Genomic DNA, 14,935 nt, shown 5'->3' on the forward strand with positions numbered 1-14,935 from the left:
GAAAGAAAAAAAAAAAGATTTAATTATTCTTATTTAGAAATGCAGTTATATACATAGAACAATTACAATTAAATTACTTTGTACAAATATTAAAACACTACGATCAGCCCCACAGCAATGCCAGGGTGTGATTTACTCAGACATTGTATATGTGCCGCCTGCAATGCTCAATGTTCCAGGCAGGTTACACAAGGCTGTATATGTCCTGGGATATCACAAACGTGTGTACAGCTCGTACAATAAGCCGGATATCGCTGGGTAAGGGATTTAAATTCAAAGAAAAAAAAAAAAGAAAGCAAAAAGCCTCTGTTTGACATATTTACAAGTAAAAATTGGTGAGCAGCGACGCAGTTCAGACAGACAGCCTCATATAATGCTAATGAAAATATTGCACATCAGAGTCGGGGGCCTTTTGACAGATGAAGGAAAGTGAATCTGATAAATGGTAACCTGCACCCGTTATACGTTAAGGCTCGTTTATAAATGCAAGCAGAGACAAATCTCCATTGTTTAACCTGCCGGCTCCAAAACTTGCCTGTGGTTTACAGATAAATGAAAATTTGCTTTGGTAAACTGTGTATGTAAATGTCGTCCATTCCGGCACTCCAATGCACATCGCATGTTCTTACATGAATCCACTGCAATGCTAGGGGAACCATGAAAGTAAGTACTATCTCCTCAAGGTGGGTATTAATTCCAGGGCTCCCTTGTACGTTGAACCTTGAGTGCAGTTCATCTCAGCAGGGTGAACTGACTCACAGCACAAGGCATTAGGCACATGGATGGGTGCAACTACCTTTCTTAAGATTTTAAGCATGCATTAGATGCATTTTAGTGCATTGTACTTCATAAATTAGCCTTATAAAGTTTTAGCTGTTGCTTATGTAGAACAGTCAGTGCACAGTCATACATACACAAATATGACTAACACACACACATATGTGGCTTGATAATGGGATTGTAGTTGCTTCACCTTTGTTTAAGGGACACAGAACAGACACAAACATTAGAGAAATGGCAGAAATTATATATTTAACGGCTGACTGTAATGGAGTACATAAGAAGCTTCCTTAGTTTGAGAATGAGCCTGTATAGCCCAAACGCCATCAGTATAACATCTCTGTGATTCTCTAACACAAGTTTGTTTCTGTATCCGATTTTTTTTTTGGCTCACACAGTAACATCCTCTACTGTCATAGAAAATAATTTCTTATATACACACAGTGGCATAAAAATCCTATTTTATCCATTACTTCTCCCTTTTCATGTCTCACACTCCCTTTTAATTTGGTAGTTCTAGCATTTCCAGCCCATCCTTGGTGTTCTTTCTCACTGCCATATACTCCTGCTCAGGGGACATACTGTGCACTTTTTCCATTTTCTTACCCCATTCCATCAAAGTCCCTGCTACTTACCCAGGTCCCTCCCAAGAGGGATCTCTTCTTGGTTTGAACTCCTACTGGTGAGTCTTGCTCCTCTTACTGCTTCCTATCTTGGTAGGCTCTGTTCCTTTCCCTGGCTCACTCCTGCCAGGCAAAGCAACTCTCCCCTATACACAAAGTCCTCTCCTGTAGGGCACTGCTATTTTCCTGCAAAGTATCAATATCAGGTGCCTCTCCTCTCCAGCAGATATGCTCTTCTCCTCAATACCTGTTCGGAGGGCCTTGTACCATGTCCAATGAATTGTATGTCTGTTTTCTCTCCTGTCCGACCCTGCACTTCTCCTCTGAATTTCTTCTGGCAGACCCTGCACCTCTCTTGATGTATTGTCACTAATTCTATACTTGTCAGGTCATAACTCTGTCCTCATAATTGTTCAACACTGTCCAACTCCTTTTTGTCTGGCGTTCCTACATCTCCAACACCTGTAGACCTGCGTTACAAATGAGAACGAGCCCTGCATTTCTCCGCCTTTCAGATGATGTAATTTAGGATCAGTAATTGTTTAGATTACAGTCTCTTTCCTGCCTTAATTAACACACAGGAACAAGGAGGAGGGCTGGAAATGCAGACCACATCTTTCTACAGGTTCCTATACATATATAGATTTATAAATATTCAGTCTCATAAAAGCATACATAAGCATTTGCATTCCACTTCACACCTAGCACAGGAAAGAGATTTCCTCTTCCTTCCATGAGATTTTCAAGTTTCTATTAGCAGCATCAGCAGATTGGATGTGTTTACAGTTTCCCCAAGAATATATAAATCCATGCACTACCCCTGCATTTCACAGAGTCAATTTGCAGCAAGATTTGTGGGAAACTAAAGAATTCGGAGTATGACGCTAGTTCTGCAGTGTATCTCTGATCCTTTGTTCCGATTTATAAGAAAGGACAAAAGGCTTTGTAAATGAAGATTGACCTAGCAATACAACATACCCCTTGGCTGCAATGTAAATGATGTTGCCTTATTAACCAAGAAATAAAACAGATGGTGTATAACTTCAGCAAGCTCAGAATGCAGACATGCCATCAGAAAAAAACATTTAAGAGCTGTGAAGATATGAATGCTAAGGACAATGATGATGCCCTCATTCTCAGATTGTAATGGAAGAAATAGTTGGTTTGAATGGGAAAAAGGGAATGGAGGAAGCAACTAACCCGACCAGAGGACTACTGCTAGATATCAAGTGATAATGTTGCTCACAGGGAGAACCTGTATGATCAAAGAGAATGATGTCTATATAGGAGTTGAACTATGGATGTGTTGGGCCAGCCAAAAGCAACAATTTATAAGGGATAAGTGCCAGGCAACATTGGAATTTGGCCTGCCTTAGGAGTTTTGACATTTAAATCTTTATATAGTCTACAATGACGCACACAAAATCGGGTTTTACACCTCTGCAAGCAGCACTCAAACTGTTGGGCTCCATGGTGCACTTTCCTTGGAGCTCAGATTGTCTGTCTTTAATGAAGGCTGGAGAGAAGACACAGTCAGGAACAGCTGCTGATATAGGAGTGCAGAACAGGAACATGAGGAAATCCTGCAGGGTGTAGCAAGGAGTCCTAGGTGTTCAGGCTTCTTTAAGAAGAGGAATATCTGGGGAGAAAAATCACAGATAGGCAACAAGGTACATTAGCAGCAAATAAACAGAACAGGAAACAGTAATCGCACAGACATGAAACACACGGCAGAGGAAGAGTAGGCTATACAGCCAGTGTATATACAAGAATGTAAGTTTATAGATCCATGGAACTTACCATCAGTGTATTCTTCAGAAGACAGGGACAGCAGGCTCTGCACATCACTGTTCTCGGAGTCTGCACCTTCCCTTGATAGAGTCTGACTTTCTGCTCCAAGAACCCACTGAGAAGGAGAAGCCTGGTGGACTAGCACAGTTTCTGAGTGCTGTGAGCTCTGACTGGGCTGCCCATGGCCATGAACTGTAGTGCCTGAGCTCATCAAATTGTGGCTTGTAGTGCTGGAGCTGCAAGTCGCTTGTTGAATCTCCTGCTCTTCACTTGGCCCCTCTGACAGCACAATCTGTACACGAGAACTGGCAGATGGAATGCAGTTACCTGCACTGCCGTACACTGCTTCTTCATAGGAAGGAAGTGCAACCTGTACACCATCAACCATAATGGAGACCTGTTCTCCAGGCACACATGCTTCACGTCTGTGGGGTACACAATATGTAAAAACAAACAAACCTGACTTTGAGTGAAAGACATATACATAGCTTATACATACTTGAGAAGTGTCATGACATACCAGTAGTTTCAACATTTCTTTAAATATTAAACTTATTTTGAACTGCAAATTAGTTGGATAAAGTCACATTATTGTGACAGAAAGTCTGGCAATGTCAGCCTAACATTCGTGACTGCAGGCAAACCAAGAACATTTGGCTGTTAATCTGTCAAATGTACAATTGTCTTTGCCCAGATGCAGGCATGCGACAGATTTCGGAGGAGAAATGCAAACGTTTTAATTTTCACACCAAAATCCACCTCATGTGTCTGCACCCAGGCTGATATAATTGTTCCAGGTGCAGCCAGGACAAAAGGCGAATACTAGAGAAACAGCTGAATCTCGCTCTGTGTCAGCATTAGCCTAAGTGGTCATCTGCAAATGGTGCAATCCCAACCCAAGGCACTTTCTTTAAGACAGAATGTCCCCAATTACTGCTCATCCATTATTCCATTCTTTAAATAAGAGAGTGTAGGTTTAACCACATAACATAAATGTGCAGAGTAAAGGCTTGAATATGAAATGCTTCATTATATGATGTCAGATAGAAGGGTGAGAGCAGGAAGCTCCTGATCATCAAAGTTATGGGGCATAGGGGTTGTAATAAGGAGTGGCATTAGCCTAAGAGACCATCATCATCATCATTTATTTATATAGCGCTGTCAAGATACGCAGTGCTTTAGACCATCTGGAAATGGTGCAGAATCTGACCATGGGACCAGTCCTTATTACAATCCCTATGCCCCATATCTATAATCATCAAGAGCTTCCTGCTTATCCGACGTCATATAATGAGGCATTTCATATTAGAGCCTTTACACTGCACATTTGTGTTATGTGGTAAAACATAGATTTCAGCAAATTTGTTCAGTCACCTTCACCTGTGTATAATGCTCACTCTCCTGTCAGGCCACACCAGCAGGCCCACAAACATTTAGACCAGCATAGATTTGGATGGAGCACAAGAGTCGCCGACTCAGCTGCAAAAAAAGTTTATTAAATCACTGTAAAACATACGGTCTCTTATTTAAAGAATGGAATAATGGATGAGCAGTAATTCAGGACACTGTCTCAAAGACTCTCTAACACCTCGACAAATTATGTTACAGTTTTTGAAGGTAAGAAGCACACTGGGGACATCCCTTCCTCAAGAGTAGGTCCTTTGTTGTACTTAGTGCCTATGATCTACTATATCTGTTTTTTTTTTTTTTTTTAGAGAGCACTACTATGCATCCCATTCTTTAACACAAGATACTGTCTCTATGTATGATGGCTAGGGGATGCGTTTCCTTTTAAATCCCTTCTGAACAATGTTTGGCATAATAATTCCATCCGGCTTTGTATGAAAAAGCTTGTTAATAATTACTCACCTACTGTGATGGAAAGACTTGAGCTTGGGCTGTAGCAGCACAAACAGAACAACAAGTAACAAGATCAAGGCCACAGAACTGGCAGTAGAGGCAACTATGGAGAGTGTTGGTACACTGAGGGTGGAATGAGTGTTTGTATCTAGAATAAAAGATAAACCAGTTAGTTACTAGTACAGAACAGTTGGGGAGATCATGAGTAGAAGCCAAGAACCAGTCTTTTCATTGAATGCTGCCGTCAGTCAGGGCCTCACCTTGATTAAGTCTGCAGCTGATCCCCATTGGTGGGCTCCAAACGCCATTCTTGCAGGTTAAGAATTTGTAGTCCCCTTTTAGCATGTAGCCTTCTGCGCAGAAGTACTCAATCACACTACCAGATATTAGAGGCTGTTCACAGTGCGGAGGATGACACAAGAACCCCCCATTCTCAGGTTCTGGGGGTGGAGGACACGCTAAACAGAAGCAGGAAGAGAAGTGATCAACAATGACAACACAATCAAGGCATATGTAACACACCAGGACTGAACAGGATTATTCCCAACTATAGGCACAATTACAATGTTCATTTAATTAGTGTGAAATAATTTATAGCCAGTACAATGGCATAAAGTGTATTCTCCTTTATTAAAAGGAGATCAGGTGGTAGTGGTGGGGCTGGTTATGGTGACAGATAGCAGGAAATTATATTTACTATGAACTCAGTTGATGGGGTGGGTAAGAATAATTGGCATCAAGAGAAAGGAGTGCCTTGGTATTGCAACAATAAGCCTGCTTTACTATCTAGCACTGCTGGGGTGGGCTGGGAAGAATGCTGAGGGCTGTGTATGTGATTAAACAAAAGGGCTTTGTATTAGGGAGAAGGGATTGAGTGTCATAGACATGTTTTGGGAAGGGAAGATTCAGACAAGCCATGTTCATCTCCCATTCAACAGATGGTTTGTATCCTCAGGACTCCCCATGTATATGCAGTGTCCTCACAGCTGACATTTGGGCAATCTCCACCTGAAGCTACACAAAGCTGTTCAAGCAGCACAAATTGATCTAAAGATGCCACACTGAAGGACAAATGCTGAGTCAGAGCAGCTGATAATTCACAAAGCTGCACTCCAACTGATAAACTGGCCCAGCTCTGGCAAATCAACCACACGCAGGCATTAAAGACACACGCACACAAAAATAATGTACATAGAATGCCCCCGTCAACGTTTGCTCTCACTCTAAGCAATGAGAAAATATAGGGATTAGCCAAATGAAATTCATTTTGTTATGTTATTGACCCAACAGCCTCAGTTTTCAGCAATCATTTTCAATGTAACAGACATTTCATTGCTAAGCCCTCTACTACTGATATTCCAATCTGACTTCCACACTGCTCGCCTGGTTCCGAGGCTAATAAAGTCCAAGAATTTAGATATCAGTGGAAATACCAGAATAAAATGGATTCTACATTTACTTTCCTTTTCAAAGCCAGTTCCCCACTAGACAAAAAAGGGTCTCCTACCAACAGGCACCCTGATGTTGTTCCATGACAAAGCCCAATATTCTTAAACATAGAATCAAAAGGTAAAGCATACTGGGATTTGAAGTGCAAAAAAATAGGGATCTACTGGGCCTCAACACAGCACCGACCCCCATTTATAGTGCTAATATGTTTGAGGTTATATAGGCCTATTGTTAAAAAGAAATAAGAGCAGTAACCTTGGCTGTGGGCACTAGGTCTGGGCCCCTGGGAGTTCCTCTGGTCAGTCTGATACTAATAATAAAAAGGGCCGTTATATGACAATCTATAACAAAGCAGCTTTGTGTAGAACAGTCCTTAAGGTGGCCATAGACGCACAGATAATCTTACAAAACAAATTTTCATACAATATTCAGTCTATGGGCAGCTTTATGCAGATAACGACCCCGTTTTCCACTGACCTCTGGCTCATAACAGTAAACTGTGTTTGTTGTATCTTTAATTATTCTTCAGGCCAAATAAAGTACCAGCCTAAAGGAGCAGCAATGCTTAGAGCAAAACCAAAGCAAAATATTAGCCATAGCCATTTAATAGAAATGCATAAACAGCTGTATGACTTGCCACTAACCCATGCAACACAGGTTCTGACCCACTACTCTGCCCAGTTTAAATTCTGGTCTTTACGATCTGGAAACTCCCTGTCATTTGTGGGAGACACTTCATTCAAAACTGTTTAATATAGTACTGACATAAACAGGTAATCGATCCATTACCCGGAAACTCATTATCTCCCATTAGACTACAAATAATTGCATTTTTTTTAAATAATTATCTTTTTCAATGTAATAATAAGAGTACCTTGTACTTGATCCAAACTAAGATAAATTTAACCTTGTAGGAGGCAAAACAAGCCTATTGGGTTTATTAATTAAATCATTTTTTACTAGGCAAGAAGATCCAAATTACGAGATGTTTCATTAATCCTGAAAGCCGTAAGCATTCTGGATAACAGGTCCCATACCTCTACTAGTTATCTTCAATAAGGGTTAAAGGGGAAGTAACCTACAGTTGTAAAGTTTCAGAACAGTTGGCAAAAAAAAAGGTTGCATATTCTATTCAGAAAGAAATGCTGCCTATACAACCTGCTCAGATTTCAACAGTCTTTCACTCTTCACAAAATATGGTGCACTTTGCATATGGCTCATGCTGAAGGCACAACACTTCCCTCAGGTACCTGATAATGGAATGACTGTATCCTATAGAATTCCTCTGTCCTGTCGGTTTATGGAAACAGTACCATTTAAACCTGGTAATGTCACAATATACGACACATACATATATGAGAAGTCAAGTGTGACAATTGCATAACAAAAAGGAACGACACTTTGTGCAACACAAAAGTCACATGCTCTCTGAAGAAATCATTTACCGTATATACTCAGGTATAAGCAGAGTTTTTCAGCCCCCAAAATATGCTGAAAAACTCTACCTCGGCTTATACTCGGGTCAATCGCAAAAACGGTCGCAGGCGCCCAAGATTAGTCGCCGGCGCCCAAGATTAGTCGCCGGCGTCCAAGAATGGTCGCCGGGGTCCAAGAATGGTCGCCGGCGTCCAAGAATGGTCGCCGGCGTCCAAGAATGGTCACCGGCATCCAAAAACGGTCGCCGGCGTCCAAGAATGGTCACCGGCATCCAAAAACGATACGCCGGCACCTCCAATGGGAGCAGAAACCTTCAATTTTTTGATTGAAACTTAACAGAAGCTGCTGCATTTCTCACCCTAGGCTTATACTCGAGTTAATAAGCTTTCCCAGTTTTTGGAGGTAAAATTAGGTAGCTCGGCTTATACTTGGGATGGCTTATACTCGAGTATATACGGTACAAGTTTTACAGTTTGTGTTGGTCCCACCCTAAATGACAAATATAGTACAAAGCCGGCACATATATCTGATACAAAAGATCTGCATATTGTTGTGCCACCCAGTCAAGCTGCTTCACATAAAAACAGAGAAGGAAGGGCTGTTAATCATGTGAGGCATGGATATACAGTATACACACACACATGGGGATACAAGAAGGTCTGTCTTTTGGATAGTCATTTTTTGGTTGACAGAATAGTCAATGTTTTGATTTATTGTATAATTCCTGGAACAGCAGAGATCACAGTAATTACCATTTGGGCACATCTGCCTGGCAACTCACAGTGGATTAATATAGTGACCAGTGCTTGAACAACAACACAAAATGAGTTATGGCTTTTAAGGAGAAAAGAAGTAGAGAGGCAACAGATTTAACAAATGCCCAATTTCCCAGTTTTGCTCAGTCACTACTTGAGGAGGAGCAGCTATTGAAATACACTACAAGTTCACAGATAGGCCCTCTGTATCAAGATCTAGAAAATAATTTGTTAGTACAGAGCTCATGGTCTGTTTTTTAACAAATAACCATGTACTGGGAGAAAATTATTAGTGATTTATGATATATATGTTTTTATTTTTTACATTTAAGAATATGTATAACTAAAGTTCCTATTTAGGGTGGTGGCACACGGGAAGATTAGTCGCCCGCACTAGAGAAGATTTGTGGCTGGGCGACTAATCTCCCCGTGTGCCACCACCCATATTGTTGTCATATCGGCCAAAGAAATTTCATTATTGTTCATTTCTGCTCTGCATATTGCAGGTTTAAAGCTAAATTGTACACAAGTTTTCTAAAACAGGCATCAGTTACCCATAAAGATATAATTTGCTTGCAATAGAATAGATCCAATGGCACAGATCTTTAAACTGTGAGGGTTAAACTGACCCAAAACAAAATTCCAGTACGATCAAAGTAAAAACCTGTCACAGGGAGCTGCTCTGCAAGGAAACTAGAGTGGTTAATTATTGTTTGTGTAGTGAGCTACACCAGGTAGCAACACCCATATCACATCACAAGGAAAGAAAACAGCCCTGAAACTGTAACTCTTTACTTGCTGTTGGCTAGTGAACTCAACACAGCCCTTCTCTTACAAACAATTCTTTGTAAGATGAAAACATAAATAAATATTCTGAGATTATTTGCATTTGGTCTTCTTTGACTCTTTGTGGTCTTAAATGTATTGTTTTTATTCACTTCTTTTTGGGCACTTTCTTGCTCATCCTCTAGTAGGATTTAATCCTGTACCAGGTTAGAAGGGTCAGAAGAACCTCATATAATAGGTAGAAACCTTCTTTACTTTCCACTGGCTTCAACAGGAAACAAAGTTCCCCTTTTAATTAACTTCTAGTAAGATGTAGACTGATATTCTGAAACAATTTGCAGTTAGTTTCATTTTTTTTGTGGTTTTACATTACATAGCTTTTTGTTCAGCAGCTTTACAGCTCAGCTGTTATCTAGTTGGTAGGGTCCCATTTTACCTAGCAACAAAGCCTTAGTTTGATCAACACACTAGAAACTGAATAGAAACAGCAGAAAGTAAATTGTAGCCTCAGAAGGAAATGTTTTTTTTCAGTTGCCAAGGTCAGTGACCCAACAGGTTAATGACAGCAGTCACTGAAAAAGCAGCAGAATTCTGCACTGAAATCCATTTCTCAAAAGAGCAAATAGATTTTTTATATCCAATTTTGAAATCTGACATGGGGCTAGACATATTGTCATTTTCCCAGCTGCCCCATGTCATGTGACTTGTGCTCTGATAAACTTCAATCACTCTTTACTGCTGTACTGCAAATTAGAGTAATATCACCCCCTCCCTTTTCCCCCCAGCAGCCAAACAAAAGAACAATGGGAAGGTAACCAGATAGCAGCTCCCTAACACAAGATAACAGCTGCCTGGTAGATCTAAGAACAACACTCAACAATAAAAACCCATGAGACACATTTAGTTTCATTGAGAAGGAAAAACAGCAGCCTGCCAGAAAGCATTTCTCTCCTAAAGTGCAGGCACAAGTCACATGACTGGGGGCAGCTGGGAAATTGACAAAATGTCTAGCCCCATGTCAGATTTCAAAATTGAATATAAAAAAATCTGTTTGCTCTTTTGAGAAATGGATTTCAGTGCAGAATTCTGCTGGAGTAGCACTATTAACTGATACGTTTTGAAAAAAACATGTTTTCTGATGACAGGATCCCTTTAAGTTCTCAAGCTTCTCTTTGTCAGGTATAAACATATTCTCGATGTATTCTTCATATTCCCTTCATGTATAAACATATTCTCTTGACATACAATACTTAATAAATGCCAACAAAGTAAATGCAATATCAGCTGCTCTTAGCAGTTCTGCAGTGACTTGTATTTCATGTACACAAGCAAATCTGTATGTCACCTAAATAGTTACCTGAAGTTAGTGCAAACGGCACAAAGAAATGAAAGAGGAGGAGGAACATGTAGAGCCTTCCAAATGACGAAACAGCAACCCAAGGTGGGCTCTCTGGTTCCATAAGGCCACGGAGCATGGAGCACAATGCAGGAGAAGCAGAAAGGATAAAGCACAAGTGGTGCCTACATGAAGAAGAAGAACATTTGAAAAATTTATTGGACAAAGATATTACACTTTTACTTTACATTACTACTTAACACGTCACTACATTCAAACAAATGGGAAAAAATGGTTATGCTGCAATATTATGAATGCACTCAAATATATATATATATATATATATATATATATATATATAGCTACACGGAAGCAATATCTTATCTGCCAATCTAACTTACTGAGTCAGTTTGGAAAACCATATGAAACACACTGCCAGATGAGCAGTTGATACACCCAGTTTGTTTCTTTGGAACTCCCAAAGTTGTATATTTATATATTCCAGCAGCTCAGGTGAAGTTAAAGGGGTTGTTCACCTTCACACACTTTTTCCAGTTTAGTTGTTTTCACATAGTCCAGAAATAATGATTATTTGCAGTTACTTCCTATTTTCTATTTGTGATCTTTTTCTAATACTAAAGTGAAAAGTTTCATTTTTCACCTTCACCGATGCACTGAATCCAGGATTTTTTATTTAGCAGGATTCAGTCTTTTTTTTTAGCAGGATTCGGGCAAATGCTTCTGCCCGGCTGAACTGAATCCGAATCCTAATTTGCATAGCGGGAAGGGTAATTGCCTTACTTAAGGTCCCCATACATGGAGAGATCCGCTCGTTTGGTGATGTCGCCAAACGAGCGGATCTCCCTCCGATATGCCCACCTTGAGGTGGACAATATCGGGCTGATCCGATCGTGGGCCCTAGGGCCCAACGATCGGATCCTAACGAACGCAAACGGGCGGTCGGATCGCGGGACCACATCAACGAACAGATGCGGCAGCGATCGGATGTGATTTTTAATCCCATCCGATCTAGATCTGGCCGACTTTTGGCCAGATCTCGATCGGGGAAGCCCGTCGGGGGCCCCCATACACGGGCCAATAAGCTGCCGACTCGGTCTGTCTCCAGCTTTTATCGGCCCGTGTATGGCCACCTTAACTCATAAAACAAGGAAGTAAAAAATGTTTCCCCCTTCCGACCCCTAATTTGCATATACAAATTAGGATTTGGTTTGGTATTCAGCCGAATTTTTGCAAACGATTTGGGCGTTCAGCCGAATCCAAAATAGTGAATTTGGTGCATCGCTATTCTAAAGTAACTGTTCTAAATCGATACATTTAGTTGATATGTTTTTTATCTTTGTCCCCAATGACTAGAATCCCTGAGTTGCATTATATGCAGCTGTTAAAATTGATACAATTGTTAATATTCCAAAGACACTGCTGATAAAGGGATAGTTCACCGTTCAGTTAACTTTTAGTATGTTTTAGAATGGGCAATTATAAGTATCTTTTCAATTGGTCTTCATTATATATTTATTTTTTTATTATTTGCCTTTGTCTTCCAACTCCAGCTTTCAGATGGGAGTCACCGACCCCATTTAAAAGCAAATGCAGCCTAAAAGCTACAAAAGTCCTGTTATTGCGACTCTTTATTACTCAACTTTCTATTAAGGCCTCTCCTATTCATATTCCAGTCTCTCATTCAAATCAGTCAATGGTTGTTAGGGTAATTTGGGCCCTAGCAACCCTATTTAATAGCAATCTGGCTAAGCTCAAAAACCACAAATAATAAAAAATTAAAACCAATTATAAAATTGTCATAGACTATCTGTTTCTACATCAAACTAAATGTTAACTCAAAGGTGAACAACACTTCATCTCCCATTACAATGGAGGCAATTCCAATTAGATGCCAATTGTGCCACAAAAACACTGCAATCATATCCAATTAAGGGAAAATTTACACCAGCTAAATATAACATTTCCCAAGTGAGACAGCTGATCAATACAAAAAAATTAAGTACCTTAACAAAACCACATACAGGTATAGGATCCCTTATCCGGAAACTCAATATCCAGAAAGCTCCGAATTATGGAATGGATGTCTCCCATAGACTCCATTTTATGCAAATAATCCAAATTTTTAAAAATGATTTTGTTTTTTCTCTGTAATAATAAAACCGTACCTTGTACTTGATCCCAACTAAGATATAATTAATCCTTATCGGAGGCAAAACCAGCCTATTGAGTTTTTTTAATGTTTAAATGAATTTCTAGTAGACTTAAGACATGAAGACCCAAATTACGGAAAGATCCGTTATCCGGAAAACCCCAGGTCCCGAGCTTTCTGGATAACAGGTCCCATACCTGTACTAAAAAAGTGTTATGTTGCACAATTAAATTTGTGTCAACAGTGATGTGATGGATTGGCTAAAAAGGACGAGAAGTCCGGGGAGCAGCTTACAGTAACGAATCAATATCAAGGATAACAATGACATCAGCAGATCTATTTTAAAGGAGGTAAAAATAAAATAGCATATGCATTAGTAATGCTTCAGGAAAATCAAGTCAGGACAGAAACAATGCAGCTCATCCTGTTTATCTATAAATATACACAAACAGACTTATTCATTATACAATACTGACAAATACAGTAAATGGTATCACCTTTTAGAATATATATTTTTTAGATATATTAGAGAGTCATTTCCAAAGAACATGCTCAATAAAACACTTCTTGATTTTATAATAAGCTGTAGCAGGTGAAGGAATGTCGAAATGAACTACACCCCTCGCATTAAAAAAAGAAACATGAGCAACAAAAAAGAAACAGAAATGTTTGAAATGAGAAATAACTGACAAGTGGTTTATTCAAAGGAATTGATTTGGGACCCTTATATTTCAAAGTTTCCCACCATCAACCCTGAAGACACACAGTTGCGGACTGTAAAACTGTTGATGTCTATTGTCTATTAAAGTAATGAAAATATAATGTACTGTTGTGCTGTGCTGGTAAAACTGGTGTGATGTTTCAGAAACTCGACAGTAGTTTATATAAACAAGCTGTCGTTTAGTCATGGGGGCAGCCATTCAAAGCTCAGCAGCTTGTTTATATAAACTATAGTAGTACTTATCTGTTATCTACTGTGTATCCTGTGCTTGAATGGCTGCCCCCATGGCTACACAGCAGCTTGTTTATATAAACTATAGTAGTACTTATCTGTTATCTACTGTGTATCCTGTGCTTGAATGGCTGCCCCCATGGCTACACAGCAGCTTGTTTATATAAACTATAGTAGTACTTATCTGTTATCTACTGTGTTTCCTGTGCTTGAATGGCTGCCCCAAGGCTACACAGCAGCTTGTTTATATAAACTATAGTAGTACTTATCTGTTATCTACTGTGTATCCTGTGCTTGAATGGCTGCCCCCATGGCTACACAGCAGCTTGTTTATATAAACTATAGTAGTACTTATCTGTTATCTACTGTGTATCCTGTGCTTGAATGGCTGCCCCCATGGCTACACAGCAGCTTGTTTATATAAACTATAGTAGTACTTATCTGTTATCTACTGTGTATCCTGTGCTTGAATGGCTGCCCCCATGGCTACACAGCAGCTTGTTTATATAAACTATAATAGTGTTCCTGAAGCAAACACACCAGTTTTACCAGGGCAACACTACATTATATTGTCATACCTTTAAAACGCCAATTTTTTGGTGTTACTGTTCCTTTAAGAGCAAACCTACAGCCCCTATCTGGTAAGTAACCTGGGGACTTAATGTACATAAAAACAATGAAGCTGTCAAGCAGTGTAGCAGCCTCTAAACTAACTTTATGGGCAAAAAAACAAAGCTGTATTTCACCTTCTTGCTTTTCTACGTATTAAAACAATCTGCCACTTTTCACCTACTTCATATTGTAAATCTCCTGTATATCGGTTTCCTCTAATGATTTTGAAAACACAACAAAAATAACCCTACATCGTTGCTGCTCCTATAGAGGCACTTTAACAATACAAACTATACAAGTTGGTCTGACAGGTTGTCAGTTTATTCTGATTGTTGCCTGTTGCCACTATACAGAGTATAGTATCTAGTCTCGCACTGACATCAC

At 39.8% G+C, this 14,935-nt stretch overlaps 1 protein-coding gene across 2 annotated transcripts in view; it reads right to left on the reverse strand.

Moving 5' to 3' along the window:
- susd6.S (sushi domain containing 6 S homeolog) overlaps nucleotides 1-14,935 on the reverse strand; it is a 22,861-nt gene continuing 7,926 nt past the window's right edge. Inside the window, 5 exon segments of one of the 2 annotated variants that reach the window (NM_001086724.1) lie at nucleotides 1-3,042; nucleotides 3,204-3,619; nucleotides 5,064-5,202; nucleotides 5,315-5,512; nucleotides 10,839-11,002. In NM_001086724.1, coding sequence (NP_001080193.1) covers nucleotides 3,017-3,042; nucleotides 3,204-3,619; nucleotides 5,064-5,202; nucleotides 5,315-5,512; nucleotides 10,839-10,956 — 897 coding nt within the window. In that variant the 5' untranslated portion in view covers nucleotides 10,957-11,002 and the 3' untranslated portion in view covers nucleotides 1-3,016. 2 annotated transcript variants of the gene reach the window in all.

This window comes from Xenopus laevis, chromosome 8S (assembly GCF_017654675.1).
Source record: "Xenopus laevis strain J_2021 chromosome 8S, Xenopus_laevis_v10.1, whole genome shotgun sequence".
NCBI classification, from domain to species: Eukaryota; Metazoa; Chordata; class Amphibia; order Anura; family Pipidae; genus Xenopus; species Xenopus laevis.